The following is a 17,749-nucleotide window of genomic DNA, read 5'->3' on the forward strand; positions in this document are numbered from 1 at the left end:
ACCTATATAAGTTGAATAGTTGGTGTTGAAGATTTGGAAACATTACTGCCTTGAATATTGATGCAGATATTTGTTATGGTAAAAGGGATCAAAGGTTATGAGGTCATGACAGAGGTTAAAGGATTAGCATGGGACAAAAAGAATTGGTCAGGAAAATGGAAAAGTAGAACTAATTTTTCTTGCACCCACCTGTGCTTTCTGTCAAATAAAAACTTCTGGTAATGACATAGCAAGAAGGAGAGACAAAGGTTAATGAGTAGCACAAGTTTAAATGTGCAAAGTATTAGAGTGTAAATTGGACCATGCAACCAAGTGTAGCTGAATAATCTAACAAAAGATGTTGAGACATTGTGGAAAAATGTGAGACAGGCAACTTAATTTCAATTGTTTGAACACCTTAACACTCAAGATACACATCATTCAGTTACAATAAAAGGCATAACAGTCAAAAGCATTGTTAGTGAAAAAACCAATATTGCCATACTGAAGGAAATGGGCTACATATTTTTTATTAAGTCTTTTTATGTCATTATGCAATATATTATGGAAAATGTTAATAGAGTGTTTTTTCTTAAACTTAATACAGTCCTTTGCAGAAGGCATCTTTTACAAATGAAAATAAGTTTGAAAGTAAAGCTTCAGTTGTTCAGCAAATACACTAAAGGAATTTTAATATGATCAAATTGTGCTCCTCAAGAATGGAGTATGTAAGGAGAAATTTAAGGAAGAAACTGATATTTGTCCTTTTTAAATTCCTTTGTGTGTGGGAATATGTAGGTTAGGCATATGTGTAGCTCAGGTTTTAATTTTTCTATTATCTAAATTTATTCTTATACGAAATACAAATTATAAAAGCTAGAGTCCTTTTTAATTCCCCACTTAGAATGTAGGAATTGTTCCAGCTGTCTAGTTTAGTCTCATTTTTCTGATGATATTCCCATATTTTTATGTTTTAATTTCCATTCTGAATTGAAATTAAAAGGAGGAGATAATAAACACTTTTTTCCAAAGCATAAAAATAAACAAATGACCCATGAAGAGCTAAGAGGCAGAAAGTGCCTGTCAGTTATATTACTCCACAGTGGTGGCCTAACAAAAACACATTTTGTGAATCTAACACACGGATAAAAAGAAAGGTCAGGGTTCACAGAGCTAGTTTATTGCAAATGGTTCTCATGGATTTTCTGTTTTCTCTTTCTTAGGTTTTCTGGGTTCATTGTTTAAATGGCCTCTTCCACTCATTCATTCTGTTTTGGTTTCCACTAAAAGCCCTCCAGCATGGTAAATATTATGAAAATAAAAATATAAGTGTTGAAAAGTACAACATTTCTAAATATTGTCTTATTTCTAAGGGAAGCTTTATAAATAATAACAGTTCGGTGTGATTAAATTTCAAGATACCATTTCTAGAACTAAACCAGGTGCCATATACATAAAATGTTTTATTTAAGATCTGTGTAAAAGCAGGAATAATAATATGTACATAGACATTTAGCTATTTCAATAGTTGATGTAAACTGAAACAAGATGGAGAAAAAGAGATTGCTATTTAATTATGCTAATTTTTATGAAATACACCACCATGGTAAATACCTCCATGATTCTAAAATGCTATGATCCCTTGTATTGTCTCTTCCATTTTGTCAACATTTAGTTTTATTGTGTGTACATTCTGTCCTGTTAGGTCAAGGTCATACTAATCTGCTAGTTTATATTTCTATGAGTGGGATTGTGGCAGAGGAACAGTGACATCTTGGACTGCTCACTCCTGTCCATCTTCTAGTTCAGCTGTTGTCTATGCTTGAGCTGCAGAAGGAAGTGGGGTGGTTGAGAGGAAAGTGGTGCTAATTAAAGGAAACTTGAAAGCACTTGCTTCCATTTTTGGGGAATGTTTGGGGCTGGAAGAGCTTTCATAAAGGTGGGGTTTTGTTCTGTTTCCAATTTGTGGGGAGGAAAAAAACAAGTGTGTACCTCACAGATTTTCTGAAAATTAGTCCCTTTTCAGTTTTGGTGATGTAGCCAAGCAGTCTGCCCTGGCATAGGGGACAGAAATGTTCTCATGGACTTTTGAAAGTGCTTAGACTAGCAGCTCAGGTCAGCTGAGTAACAGCTGCTTATGCCCTAAAAGCTTAAGGGAAAAACACACTGTGACTCCTAATGGGTAAAGAGAGGGATATGGCAGCCTATTTTCTCTGAAAGCCCACTCACATAACATTGAATGTGAGTTCAGTGGCAATAGTTTGCATTGGAGAGATTTAGATGGCCCAGTAGGAATGAGATTCCCAAAATGTCAGTGCATACTCTAAACCCATAATCTCACATTCAAACTGAAATCTCCGTTCAAAGCTGTAGCCAATCCACGTGAGAGATTTTTGCATTACACCATGGATAAGTGTTCAGTGAGTGTCTGTGGTGATGCAAAGTAGAGTTCATTTGTGAATGGCAGAGATACCTGTACAAGCACTTGTCAGAGCTCAACCTCCTTGGCACACAAACCCTGGGCTAGAACTGCCTTGCTGGCAAGTGGCCTCTGTGAGTCTGAACAAATTGCCTGCTGCCCTTCCCTTTCATTGCTAAAGGAAGGATGGGTAAGGGAGCAGAACTGGGATTTGGGAGAATTGTGTACATTGTGAGGTGATATAATCAGTACCTAGGATGGGTCTGGTGGTGCTCAGAGTTTTACATGAGGGAGATACAAGTACAAAAAAGAGATATGCTATTAACTAAATCACTGGTGTCTGCATGTGTAGTGAGGAAAGGGATATAATACTATTAGTTTCCTAGGGAGTACCAGAGACAGGAACTTCTGAGAACAAGTCCCTGCTTTCACCTTCTCTTAACAAAGAAGAAGTGCAGATAGATCCTGAAATATGAAAGTAATAGCTTAGCTTTGTGCATTAGAGTACTGAGTCCCAGCACTCTGACTGGTGGAAATAGGCTTAGCTGCCTGCCTATTCCTCTGCCTTATTCTCACTTTGCTCTTTACTGCTAGGTATATATTGTAAAGCAGTGCAGTGGTAAATTCACCAGGTGCTCCCTCTTTTGTATAATCTTTAAAATAAGCTACAGTCTCGGGGGGGTTTTTTTCAGGCTTCAGTTCCTGTAGTCGTTCTTGGTGTGCTGGTCTGTCCAGGGAGAAAGTTAAATAGGGGAAGTGTCAGAAATGCAGACAGTATCAGTAGAGCTAAGGATGCAGCTATGGTGCACTCCTCATCATGGAATGAGAGACAACTAGGTTAAGGAGGACTTCTATCCTAGTATTTTTGTGTGAAGTTGTCCCCTGCTGTCTCTTCCAGAATATCAGTAAATACATCATTTTTTTTCTTTGTTAAACTGTCTTCAAAAGTCCTGAAAAGCTTTTAGAGAGGAGCATTCTTCATCCACAACCAAAATGGATTTAATTTCAAGCATATATAAAGATGATATGCAGGCTGGAAAAACACTCAACACAAATATGAAAACATACTTAACTAGCAGTGTTTAATATAACATGTGCCAGTTGAGATAGTGGAAAATAAGTGTTTCCAACTACAGCCTGTTTTTATCAGCATTTATCACCATTTTTGTCACCTTCCTCTGTCCAGCCTAATCAGAGGAGTTAAAAATCTATCCCTTAATTCCCCCCACAGAGAAATACCTTTATTCTTCTCTTCCCCCAATACAACTTTTTTTAAAATACTTCTTTATTATTCTTTTTTTTTTAATTGTCTTTTATCCTTACTTACTACATACACAGCATTTAACACTCTGTATAATGTAGTAAAAAGCAGTATCCCAGTGGTTAGAACCTCTACAGCAGAGTATTATAATTTTATTATTTTAGTTGCTGTATATGAACAGCCTTGAATGCTAGAAGCATTTCAAAACTGAATATGGGAAAATGCAGCCACCTCAGCACTTTTAATTGAGAATGAGGAATTTCCTCATAATAATTCAGTTGTTGATCATCCCATGTCTAAAAAAACATTTGACAGAACTGGGATCAGAAAAGCTTATGCTGTAAAAATACTCACGAACTTCTAATAAATAATGGAAAATTCACTGCTTTAGAGTCTTAAACTTAGGAAACATGTGGTTTTTATGAAAATATGATTTTTTATGAAAATGCGTCTCTTGAGAGCTCTGACTCTGCATAACTGATGTGTGTGTGTGTGTTTCCATATGTGCCAAATGGGTATGTACTTATATGAATCCACATATTTGAGTTGGGTAAATTTTGAAAATTTTATGAATGACAAGCATCTCAAGAATTTAAACTGAGTATATTTTGTATTTTTACTGAAGTTTAATTCAGAAATATGCATAAGAGCAAAGATAAGTTTCCATACCAAAAATAACAGAATTTATAAAAGTCTGACTCTAAGCCTTCTGCTTACTTCCATGTTATAAGCAATATATACTATAACCATTTTATTTCACATCTTTCTGATGATATGAGTTTATATCTGATATTAAAAGAAACTCGTAATTGCACTCTACTGAATACAAAGTTGGTTTTATTGGTCTATGGTGTCACAGAAAGTTCCTGTTTCCTGCATAATCCCTGAAGTCACTGAAAGTTTTAGAGCACTAAACATGATACAAGTCATAGTTCTCTAGTGTTCAGTGTAGTTCAAGATGAAATCTCTAAGTACCCTGTAGAAAGTGCTGCCATCTCTTTTGTATCAAAATTAAGATCATAGATAGTCCTTTTGTGGATGTTGAAATGTTTTTATTTTAATCCCTGTTTCCTTTTCCAGGCACTGTATTCGGCAATGGCAGAACTTCTGATTACCTGCTCCTGGGTAACACTGTATACACTGTAAGTCTACATTGGCTCTAACTATTTTAAAGATATCCTGCTACTATTACTATTAATTCTATTCATAGAAGACTTAGTGCAGTGCCTCAAAAAGTGCCTTAAGAAATGGCTCTTGAATGACTCTTCAAGAAGATTTGGAGTGCACTTTGTGTACTAATTCCAGTTTTTAAAACAAAGCACTTTAATAAAGATGCAGAAGATACATTTGTTCTTTACTGTTAACTGTCTGGTTTTTTAAATAATGGGAATTCTAATTCCCTAATTAGCATGCTTATTAATTTAGTTTAAGCATTTGCATTGGAGAAATCTCAGGTTGTTGATTATAGAAGTGGTTTGTGGGCTTCTGATGATACAATCCTGTTCTCTCTCTTAATTTAACATGAGGCCTTAAAAGAGGTAATAAGTCATACTGAATAAAGGTTGTGCCTCCCTTTTCAGAGGCAATCAAACCACCAGAAATACACCTGATCCATACCTAACAGTAAATTTCTGTTGCTCTCATAGGTAGTAGTCATAATTGGTTTTTTTCCTTTTAATCTTTTATCTCCTAGAATAAATCAGTAAAGCTAAATATGTGCTTTTCACTTACTAGATATGAATGTTACTCAATAGTGGGTTTTCCAAGATCTGTCTTAGAAACAAAATTAGATTTATGCTCCTCTGTTCTTCAATGTTAAAAGTTTAATTAATTTTTCAAGTTCCTCACTGTTGGCAGGTGCAAAAAAGAAATTAATTCTTCCATTAAAGTAAGGGGCTGTAATATGAATTCACATCAAAATCACTTCTTTGGGGAATAAGGAAACAGCATAACTGAAATAAAAGGAAAATATTCTAGACACATGCTAAAACAGAGGTCACAATGCTGCTCATATGTCACATTCTGCAACTGCTTCTCAACTAGAAGAGCTGAAACTTGACCATCTTGAGAGGTAGTTAATTTCTTGCTACTAACCTGCAAAATGCTCAAGAATTTCCCAAAAAAAACCCTATTTTCCTTCACTTCAGGTTAAAAGTCTGGGGAAATAGAGAAGTTACAATTGATGGTTTCCTGCTCTTGCACAGGAATTCAAGGAAATCTGGGACAAACGTGATTTTTGGAGAGATTTTCAAAATTAGGGTGGAGAGTTTAATTTTTTTTTTAAATCTGTTTTTGTGAGGTATATGAGTGGTAACAGTTGTCAGTCATATCAAAATTCTGAAGCTAAGGTAATTCTCATTTCTCATACTGTTTACAATGTGGTTTTCAGACATCTGTAGTCATCAGTTCTGCAAAAGTCAATAAGAAAGGAATTCAGGAGTTGATATAGTTTCGTTTCTTTGGATCCACAAATAAAATTCAGAAATATGCAATGATTCATAGTATGTCCTGGAATTATTTCTTTAAACATAAATTCCAAATAGGAATTGAGTGCTGTGAAAATATCTGTATGACCATTTTGGAGAGTCTTTTGTTTGAAAAAAATCTCAGTCTTTATACAGAATACCAGTTTGAGTTCTTGCTCCCTGGGTAGGATTTAGAGCACTATTGAAGCAGAGGAGGGAGCAATAAACCCCATATTCCTGAGGGAGTGGCTCTGTGTAGTTGGTGATTTTGTTAGCAGTATCAGATCTGATCCCATCACAGGTCAGTAAAGGCTCTATACTCACAATGTGTATCTCCTTTTATAGAGATCTGCAGTGTTTGTTTTGTGTATACATTTTGTCTATGCAGCAGCAATGTTTGATCTTATCCTGAAGGATGTTTACTTCTCTTATGACTGACCCAAGTAGCGAACAAGTGTACCAAAGGAGTTTGTTTGGGTTATTTTTCCATAACTTTTTTTCATGCATCCAAATACAGAACCCAAACTGGATAGACCAAGCCAATTATAATACTCATAATCATCCTCAATTTTCTTCTAATTAGATTTCACACATGTTTTAGATAATGAAATTGTGGTGGTGTGAGGTTGGTTTTTTTTGTCCTTAATAGTACAGTTGAAATAGGAGATTTCAGGATTTCATAATTGAAAGTATAAGCTTATAGGTGGAAGCTTTCTTGCAGTGTTTGTATCCTTCTGTGCACCAGACAGAGTGAAAGATTTGTCATACATATTTAACTAGTTGCTTCAGCTTCTGATTGAAGTACATTTCTTCTGAATTTCTGAGGCTGCTTGAAGTTCAATACAAACAGACTCACTGACAACCAGTGCTGCCAAGTTGTCCAACAAGCTAGAATTTAAAGTATAGCTGTTAGAGTTGGAGCTTGGTCTTTGTGACTCCTTTTATCAGCCTCATATTCTTCAGATTACATGTAAAGCAAACCTTGTGATACACATCCACGAGTGAGTTACAAAATGTCATAACTATATCTGTGGCAAACAGAAAACTTGCTTGAGTGAATTTCAAAGGAGGGAGATAAACAACTTTCCTAGATCAACTAGTCCTTTCTGTAGGATTATAAACTTTCTCCTGTTGCTCATCTGTAAGATAAAATGGAGCATGTCCTACAAACGTGATGTTTTCAGAGACTGCTGTATAAAAAGTATAAAGATAAGAAAAGGATAAAGATCACAGGGAATAATGAAAATGACATAACAAACTTACTCAACATGTTATTTGTATGCAGAACATAAGTCTTCCATTACCAACATTTAACTCAGGCTTTTCAGGGTTTGGTGCAGATGACTCATTTACTGATGAAGTGAACAAAACTTTTGGTTGTTTTTTAAGTTTAGATTAATGTAAACTTGAACAATTGCAAGCCTCCTTCAGTCCAGCACCTGTGTCTTCTAAATCTGTCTTGGTGTACAAAGTTGTAGTCATCCTGTCTGTAACTAGAGTGCCTTCAGTCTCTACTGAAGAGGACTACTACAATTTTCACAAACCTTTTTGTGTAACCTAAACACCATCAATAAAGATGCCAACACCGTTGTAAGAGCCAGACTTAGAGAGTTCTAAGAAGCAAGAATAAGATTTCTAATGCAAAAGAAGAGTTTTCCAAATCAAGGGAGTGGCCATTATTAATGGAATCTAGTAATTCTTAATGTTCTATTATTAGCTTATTACTGGGTTGTATCCTTAAATCTTCTAGTAGTAATTTACTTTTTCTTGTCTTCTCCTGAAAGTTTAACCAAACTAATAATTTCTGTGTGTTAAGATTGGCATATTAAGAATACTCTCTCTGTCTTTCTCTCCTGAAGTTTGTGGTTCTGACTGTGTGTTTGAAGGCTGGATTAGAGACCTCATATTGGACTTTGGTAAGCAAATGTCTTTACCATATTCTCATATATTCTGTGAAATATGATGGATGAATAATTGTATTGTTTTCTTCTTACTTGTTATATTGCACCCTTTAAGAGTTTGTCAGTAGCAAACTGTGGTTACTGTGTGGAAGGACAGAATATCCACATACAAAAAATAATGCTCAATATTGAAAATTACGACAGATGTAATACTTAAACAAGAAAAATCAAATTACTCTGGACTTATTGTAACTGAATTTAAATTGGCTTAAAATGCAGTAATATTGCTGCTGATAGTATAATTTTCCTTTAAGAAATAGCTAACTGAAGTAGTAGAGTTAAATTAATACAAGGTATGGAAATTTAACCTAATATATCAAAATAGCATTGTAAATACTAGGTAGCAAAGATGTTATGTTATAATACATCTATGATAATTGTTCTTTTTATGTTTGTTTCAACAGTTCAGCCACATAGCAATCTGGGGAAGCATTGCACTTTGGGTAGTGTTTTTTGGAATCTACTCTTCTTTGTGGCCGGTCATTCCTATGGCACCAGATATGTCAGGAGAGGTAAAAATATATTTTAACTACCATCCAAATGTATGGAAAAAATATTGTTTCAGTCTGTAGTACAGACCTAATCTTTATTGGATCCTTCTACTAGCTAGAGGTGCATACGTCATTCTGTCTTTTATACCTTCAATATGGCAACCATGTTTATTTAAAATAGAATAAATTTTTACTCTTGTAAAAATGGAGCTCAACAAACAGGCTGTGAGTATATGGTCTAATGAGAAAGAATAGACAGGTAAGCTGTTTTGCAGTTCTTAGGTAAGCTTTAGTTTTCTGAAGAAAAGTCTTACCAAATGCAGTTCTCAGAATTAGAGTGCTTATTTTTTCTGGAGTATTTTTTTATAATGAAGTAACCAATAGTAGCCTGGTTAAGGCTGTTTTTTATCTTGAATTTTACAAATTTTCCAAGTACTTCTGTAAAATGCCTCAAAAAAAATTGAGGTTCCATAACATTGCATTAACTGCTTGTCAGGAGCACTTCCTTGTTGATTAATGTGCTGCTTGGAATGCATTATTCTAATGTATCTTTAACCTTTTGATGGTAATTAGTGGTTTCTCATTCATTTTTAATTGCATTTGTGTAAACCTGATCTGAATATTCCAGATTGGATTGAATCTGTAAAAGATGCTTATTTGCTACCTTATCTGATTTAATTGGAGCTGCAGTCCCAAATTCTCAGTACCATTCAGTTCCAGAAACGTCTGAAGAAATAATTTCCCAGACACTAATGTCTGCTTTTGGGTGGGACCAGTACCTCCTGAGCTGAGAAGTTTGATGTGCATTCTCAGTGGGAATCAGAAACTGAGAATACTTGCTTGAGTCAGAAGGATATTCTTCTAATGGTTCTCAAAGCATATCAGCTAAATCAAGCCTTACACCAGTAAAAGAGTGAGTCCCTTTAACTCCACCACCACTGGGATATAATTCAGCAATTTAAAAATTTATGTAGTATTTGGAAAATGTAGGTGCATATCTCTCCCTCTCTTGAAAGTAATTAAGACTCATAAATCCAACCTCTTATTTAAACTGTTAAAGGAAAAAATAGTCTATAGGCATTTCTGTAACTATTACATTTTAATGGAAAGCACAAGGTGTTACATTATATACTTGGACACCTAAGGCAAAGAATTTGAAATTACACAATTTCTAGCTGGTTTTCCTCTGTATCATAGTGTCTAACACATGTATATATGTAGATTTTGTACATTACCACATTGCCTCCAGTACTCAAAACTAATTCTGTATATTATTTTAAATTAAAGTAATCTAAGCTATCGTACTTCAGCATTTTTCTTCATATATACTGTATTTTATAGAAGAAACAATGTTTTTGGAATTTGCTGGTTTTAGAGATTTTGTAAAAACTTGACTGCTTTTAAGACACCAGAACTTTCATGGTGATAAGCACAGTGGAAACAAAATGGAGTGTTATACCTTGTGTGGCATAAGGGTGGACACTTCACTATTGAAATAACAGTGTTATAGTTGGTACATTTTCAGAGCCTGAAGTTACTGTGAAAACACCTGGTGTTGAGGGAGTGTAATTCCTGTGATCTCCTAGAAACAGTTCTTCATTAAAGAGATCTAGCTGTCAACAAAAATAATACTCTTAGGCTTTAAATTCAACATTGTGCCAAAGTAGTCTGACTTATGAACCTAAAATCATTTCTTTGTTGTGATAAAACTTTATCTGTACTTGAAATGGGTAGTCTTAATTTGTTGGTGTGTTTGTTTGTGCATGTATGCATATATAGTAGTTTTGATGTGTGTATGTGCATGAAGTTGTTCAAAGGGGGGTGGTGTTGACTGAGGTTGGTTTTGTTTCCTTTCTAGGAATATATTTCAATGTCTATGATGTCAGAATAAAGTCTTCTGAAAGTATCATAGGCCAGTAAAGCTTATGTTCAAAACTCTTGTCTAGCTTTTTGTGCTGCACTCTGTGTGGCTAAAAGTCCTGTTGATGCATCCTGCAGCTCAGACTGGAAGCAGGATTTCTGTAAGCTTTCCTGAAGTTCCTCTACTGACTGAGTGGTCTCTGGCAGGGCAGAATTCACTGAGTTTCTCCACAGCAAATCAGGCCTTCCAAAAGTATTGAAACTAAGAGATTCATGGATTTATCTCTGCAAAAAAATGTGATGTGACAGAAACAAATCCATATAAGCAATTCTACTTGCCTGTGCAAATACTGCTTGCCTGATTTCTTCAAATGTGTGAGTCAGACTTGAAAAATTCATCAACATATTGGCAAAAGTTAGAGTGTGTCAAAAGCTGACGTCTGCTTTTAGATTTTTGTCCATTTTAGCTGGTATGATATGAGAAATTATGCTGAAGGGGACTTTCATGCATTTTTTCCCCAAATGTGTTCATTAAAAATTCCCCCTTTTTAATAAACTTCAAATTTATAAGGATATATAGTTGCAGATTACTAACTTTAGTCCTTAGAATGTTTAAAAGTATTCTCTTTCTTCTTCTTAGAGCTGGTAACAATTCTGTCATAGTAGGTTTATAGTCTTTCCAGTCTGTATTCTTAACATAATATTCATCCAACAATTAAGTTCCAGCTAGATGGTGTCTTCTGCAAACATATTTTTCATGTCTTCTTTGAGATAGAAAAGCACCTAATGAAACATTCTGGTGAGGATTTGGTTCTTCTTCATATTAATGTCATGAAAATAGTAAGATTCTTCCTGCTTATTTCTGGTTCTGTTCCAAGAAAATAAAATTCTATTGCTCTTGAGGGGGAGAGAAAAAGCATAATGGAGGTGATGGAAAATTCATTCATTGGATGCAGAGGAATGTTTTAATCTAAATATTTTGAAACTCTTTTTTTGTATCCATTCCTATAAAATATTCAACTCTGATAAATGTATTTCTATGGAGACACTGCAAGGTATTGACTCAAGAAAAAATTGAGTTGTAACAGAAGAAAAGTCAGTTCATGCTACTAATACTCTTATGTTTGAGCACTAAAGGTAGTGACCCAAAGTTAAAGCATAAGAGTTGTTGGTTTGTGTTCATCTTTTACTATCCAACCATCATCCAGTCACTTACTGAACAAAGAAACAAATATATCACCTATTTTTGCAAGTTTTTCTGACTTTTTACACTGTTTCCATCCTTTTGTGTATTTTTCCAATTATACAGAAGATAATTAAAGTTGGCTTTTACTGTATTGTTCCAATTATACAGAAGATAATTAAAGTTGGCTTTTCATATAGGTTGCTGTATGTTGGTATCACAGAAGGAAAGATTGCAGAATGCTGTGCTCTAAAAGAAAATACAGTAAAGTGAAAAATTATGAAAGTTACAGCATTTTTTTCTCTGTTGTCTAGGCTACTAGACCCCTTTCCTTGACATGTTCCTAATAGTATAATCAAGTGTATTTTTCTGTCTCTCTCTTCTGCTGAGTTTTCCCAGAACAAAAACACACAGGGCCCCCCTTGATCCAAAATGTCCGGTTCATCTAGCATGCTGAGACAATTCTGGCATCAAGACCTTTGTTTTCTGGTTTTCCCAGACTGGTAGATCTGCACTAGGCAAACACTCATCCACCTATACAGTACTATTTCTCACAGTGTGGGAACTACATGGCTCTCCATGGTGCAGTAGTCCTAAGTCTTGTAAGTAGTGATAACTTTTTGTCAAACAGGTAGTGCACCAAAAGAAATGCAATTTGACTTCTTACTCACATAAGTAAGGTCTCCTGGCACAGGTCTTCTGATATGAGTAACTGGTAGTTCTGTAGCTGATTATCTGTTAGAGATTGATAGTAGATGTCTGGGTTATAGTAGCTTTCCATATTCTGAAACCAGTTACATCTTGCCAAACTTAAAACAGTTTCTATTCCAGTTGTGGGGTTTTTTTCTTAAAGAAATAAAGTTCCAAGTGAAGAAAACTTCATTCATTTTCCCTTACTGATGATGTTCAGATGAAAACTGTCAGTTCACCATTGTCTTTTGGCAGACACAGGCTAGAAGGAAAAATGGATGAAAACCATGAGAGAAGCAATGGTCTTTATGAAGATGAAGAAAATGGAAAAATAGGCCATAAAACTGAAGAAGGATATGTGATAAAAAGGGGTGATAACCTAAGTAATTAATTATGTTGTATAGTATGTGTAGCTAGTTCAGGTACTGTAGCAAATCAACTTCATGAGTCTTTTAGTAGAAACAAGACATAAATATTTTATCATTAATTAAGTAGAACTTACTGTTTACTTTCTTATTATTTTGCTTGTGCTTTAAAATCACCCATTCAAAAATTACTTTCCTTGAGTTTATTCTGGGACTATATTCTTCTAGTCTTAGACACAGATCCTAAGAAACTGAGAATTTAACTTCTATCTACTTATAACAAAATATTAAAATACCTTTTCTGCAAGGAGGATTTTGGTAGTAGTAGCAAAACAAGAAGAAATGGGGATGCACAGCTTATAAGAGAGAAATACTGAAAACATTTCAAAAGCTTTCATTGAGTTTATAACAACTTTGCATCTTCTGTAGCATACAGAGGATATTTTTATTATATTAAAATTTGCATTACATCTGCAGGAATGTTTATTCATGCATTTGCTTTCTGTCAGTACCGTATAGTATGGAAGCATGTGAACAAGGAACTTTGTGGGTTATTTTCTTAATATTTTACTAGTAAAGACTGTGCTCTTAAATACAGATGCGCAGGAAGGAAAGGGGAAAAAAACAACATAAAATTATTTTTAGGCATTTTTTGGCTAGGTTTAACACTGTATATTTTGACCCCTTCATTAAAAAGTTGCATTTAATTTCAAAAGAAAGGTTTCACTTCAGAATAGAAGAAAACTTTTATTGTGGACTTGAAAAAAATCAACTGCCTGGGTCTGTCTTTCTACTACATTGATAATAATTAGGTTGATACCTCTATATATAATATTAACAAATAAATAATTTAAATATACTTTCAAAATATTTTAAACAACTTATGGTATTTTCTGTTTAAGCCAGATGAAGTTTGCATAAGTTTTTTAAAGTAAATGCCAAGTCTGTTCATATTTGATAAATGCTTTGCAGGTGTATTTTCTTTTTTCTTTTAAACTCTTCAATACAGAGAAAACTATTCTGTGATACTGAACAAAATGGATTTTTTATCTTCAGGGAATTGCCAGAAGTTTCCTGCTGTCCATGTTTTGTCATATCTGTATAATGACTGCATAAATAAATGAAGCTGTGATTAAATTTTCTATGTTTTTATATCTTTGTAATCCTTTTGCAATAATTGCTTTAACTAATGAAATTTCTGTAACTTACATCACCTAATAACAGCAACCTCCATTCATCTGTCAGTAGGCTGTAAAGCTGCAAGAACCTTCCATTAGTGCTTCCATCCTTGCAGTTAATAGGTCTGCTTTTCCTTTAAGTCTTCTTAAAAAAAGCAGACAAATTTTTTAAATTATAAAAATAGATACTTTTCTAAACTAATATGATTATCTCTTTCTTGAAAAAATCTGGTTATGGTCTGAATTGCAAACCTGTAATTGAGGAGGGGAGAAAAACAAATCAATCTGTAATGCTCCTTGTTACTGTTCTGTGCTCTGAATTGTTAGACCTCTTTTTTTACACCTATATGATTAATAAGATAGCTTAGAATAATAATATTTACTTGAATAAGAAGTATGACATGGATACTCAAGCAAAAGTTCAGTATCCACAGAACTTCTTAATTTATGGTTGTACTGTAGACAATGCACTGTAAAGTTCTCCAGAGCACCATCTGTTTCTGCTCTGCCTGACCCAGGGGATTTATAAAACTACTGGCGGAAATTGGAGTTAAGGTCCAAGCATGTATTTTACAGAATTTAAGATCATTTGATTGAGGTTTTCAGAAGTCTTGTGAAAAACAGTAATATTTCTTTGGGGAAGATTTAGCTGCACTGTGTAGAAAAGGTGTTTTAGAATATACTATACTGACAGCATTGGTTTCTTAAATATTGCTTCTCTTTATATTATGCCAAGTATCCTGCTTATTTGAAATCATGCTTATTAAAATATTAGATCTGCATCCTTTAATGCCTTTACTACATTGGGTTTTTTTACACAAAAACACATTCAAAAATAATTTTTTGAAACTGTAGATACTTTGGTCTCTAATGAAAAGGTCTTCTCTAGTAAGATGTTTGTCTAAAGTTTGATCCGAAAGTGGGAATTGGTTTTAGTCTCATGTAGAGCAAAGCCTACAAAGCAAAGTATTTAGGATAGAATACATTCATAGAACAGCTGAACAAGTCTCTGGAGGTCATCTTGTCTAAAGCTTCTGACACTGCACTGAGTTGTCCCGGACTGTGTCCAGGCAGCTTTTGAGTGTTACCAAGGATGGAGACACTACAACATTTCTGAAAAACCTATGTCCCTGTTCAGTCACCCTCACAGTGAAAGGCTCTCTTGATCTTCAGATTCAAGTTTTAGTTTGCTCTCCTTGCCTCTTGTGCCATGACAGGGCTTCACTGGAAATAGCCTGTCTCTGTCTTTGCACCCTCCACTCAAGGTGAGAGATCCCCCAAAGCCTTCTCTTAGGCTATAGTCCCAGCTATCTCAGGTTTCTCTCCTGTATGAGACACTTCAGGACATTGGACTAATTTCAGTTTATCTGTGTTTCTTATGCTGGGGAGCCCAGAACTGGAGACTTCCCTAGGCATGACTTCATCAGCGCTGAGTGGAGGGGACCTGCCTTCCCCTCTGCTGGCAATATTTTGTCTAATGAAGCCAAAAAATACCATTCACTTCCTTTGTCACAAGGACCCATTTCTGGCTCATTTTCAGCTTGGTGTCCGTTGGGACCAAGTCCTTTTCTGCCCAGCTGCTTTCCAGCTGAGTGGCCCCCAGGATATACTGCTGCCTGGGGTTGATCCTTCCCATGTGCAGGAGTTTGCATTCCACCTTGTTCAACTGCATGAGGTTCCTGTCAGCCCATTTCTTCAGCCCTTTGAGGTTTCTCTGGATGGCAACACAATCTCTACTGCATTTGCCACTCCTCCCCCCATTTTGTGTCAGTAGCAAACTTCCTGAGGGTACGTTTTGCCTCTCATCCAGATCTTTAATGAAGATGTTAAATGAAACTGGACCCTGTATTGATCCCTGGGGTATACTTTCAGTTACTGGCCTCCAGCCAGCCTGACACTGATCCCCAGCTGCCATTCAGCCCATTTTCAGTGTATCTCACAGTCCATCCAGCCCATACATCAACAGCTTCTCTGTGAGGATCTTAGAGCTTTTGCACCCTGCTGTGTTGTCCCTCCAGCTGTAAAAGGTGATATTAATGGATACTTGTCTCTTGCACTTTTAAAAAACAGATGAATATTTTTTAATAACTTTTCCAGAATACAGCATAATAAATAAATTTAAATCGTTGTATATTTAAGAAAAATTGCTATGGTGCTTTTCCTCAGTGTTAGCCAGGGAGAGTTATAAATAAGGCCCCTAAAATCTGGGAAGTAATGATTTCTCTAAATTCCTCCAAACAAGAGAATTACTGTGCCATGCATTTAAGGGAACCTGGCAGATAACTGAGTTGGCAATCTGTATTTCAGAAAAGTGCTTTGAGCTCTGTATGGTAAGCAAATACCAAAGTCTATCAATTCTCACCTCATTATCACAAAACTTGTAGAATATAGTCCTTCTTCAATGGCTAATATCTAGGGTAGTTGGTCTTTTTTTTTCTTTTTTTTTTTTTTTTTTGCTGTTGCACTGCTTTTTTACCAGTCTGGATTAAAATATTATCCAAATTCTGTGTCTTCATTTCAGGGGGAATAACTGGTGTACTAAATTTGCAAGAACATTGAAATAATTTAACAATAAAAGCTAGGCTTTTCCTTCGTAGTCCAAAATATTTCCTATCCTCAGCAGAAGGCCCTTAGAGGCATTATCGTACAGTTTTAGCACATTTTCATCCCCCTTCCAAGTTTTCCCAGCTTGTCTTTTAAGACCTGTGAGTCTTTACAAAACAAAAATCAGTAATCTGTTTCAGTGTACATTTGTGGAGAATATTATTACTTTTAAAAAAAAGTGATTTGTTGATGATTTTTTTAAGTTAATCAGAGTTCATCACATAAAACATATCCATTTTAGTCATCTGTCCTCACCTGGGAGCCTAAAACTATGTTACCATTCTGATACTAACATATTTTAACTATTTAATAATTTATATTTAAAGTTTTCTTTTTGTCTTTCATTTCAGGGTTTGTCTAAGGGGTTTTTATTTTTCCATTTAATTCCCAATAGGTAGCTTCCATTTTTAGTCCTCAAACCTTCACATTTAATTGTACTTGGTCTAGTAGCAGACATTTATTCATGAGCCAGAATCTGCTATTCCCAGATATACTTCAAAGATCCTTCTCCATATTCAGTAGTTACATTCTCATTCTCTCAAACAGGAACAGCAGAGCTGATCTTTGAACTGCCCAATTTATCTTCTCTGCTTCCGGTGGTCTGTCTTGGTTAATGTGCCTAATAACCAGAGATCCTAATAGAGAGGAACTTAATTCTTTGCAATTCTAGGTAACACAGTTCCTAATTAAAAGGAGCTAAAAGATGTTTTTTAAACTCTACATAGAAAAGACTAGAGGCAATACACAAACTTACTTGTAGGAAATTCACTGGAAGTTAATGCAGATCTGTTTTAGTACTACAACAGTAAGTATTTTGGCATATATGAAGGCAAACACATGCACATTACTACTGCTAATTAAGTTTTTTCAGTTGGTTGAAAAGAGAAACTTCTGCTGGTTTGATGATGTTGAGGTATTTTATAGCCTTGTAGTTCATAGGAAGGAGATGTATACCTAGATGGTACTTGAAATAGATTAAAGGGTGAACTTTTCTGCAGCAAGAATTTTACCACTGTTTTCATCTTTCTCTTCTTATTTTTAAAGGCTTTCTAAAATCTGAGCCAGCTGTTCTGGCAGATCATTTCATAATGAGGAAAAAGCAAATATTCTCTGTTCATTCTGACATGTAATTTCCTAACACTACATCTTCAGCAGTGCTTTAAAAATGTTTTGCAGCCAGGATTTCTTGTCTGCCACTAAATCATGAAAAGGAGCATTCCTCAGCAATTCTTTCTTTTTTGAAAAATGAGAACCTATATAAAAATCTAAACTTAAAAAAATGCTAATTTATTT

At 35.0% G+C, this 17,749-nt stretch overlaps 1 protein-coding gene across 5 annotated transcripts in view; it reads left to right on the forward strand.

The window, feature by feature from the left end:
* ATP8A1 (ATPase phospholipid transporting 8A1) overlaps positions 1-17,749 on the forward strand; it is a 102,455-nt gene that overhangs the window by 69,017 nt on the left and 15,689 nt on the right. For all 5 annotated transcript variants that reach the window (XM_054632551.2, XM_054632549.2, XM_077177576.1 and 2 more), the window contains 4 exons: positions 1,203-1,281; positions 4,740-4,801; positions 7,984-8,040; positions 8,490-8,597. In XM_054632551.2, the coding sequence (XP_054488526.1) occupies positions 1,203-1,281; positions 4,740-4,801; positions 7,984-8,040; positions 8,490-8,597 (306 nt within the window). The remainder of the gene's footprint in view (positions 1-1,202; positions 1,282-4,739; positions 4,802-7,983; positions 8,041-8,489; positions 8,598-17,749) is intronic.

This window comes from Agelaius phoeniceus, chromosome 4, assembly GCF_051311805.1.
Source record: "Agelaius phoeniceus isolate bAgePho1 chromosome 4, bAgePho1.hap1, whole genome shotgun sequence".
NCBI lineage: Eukaryota > Metazoa > Chordata > Aves > Passeriformes > Icteridae > Agelaius > Agelaius phoeniceus.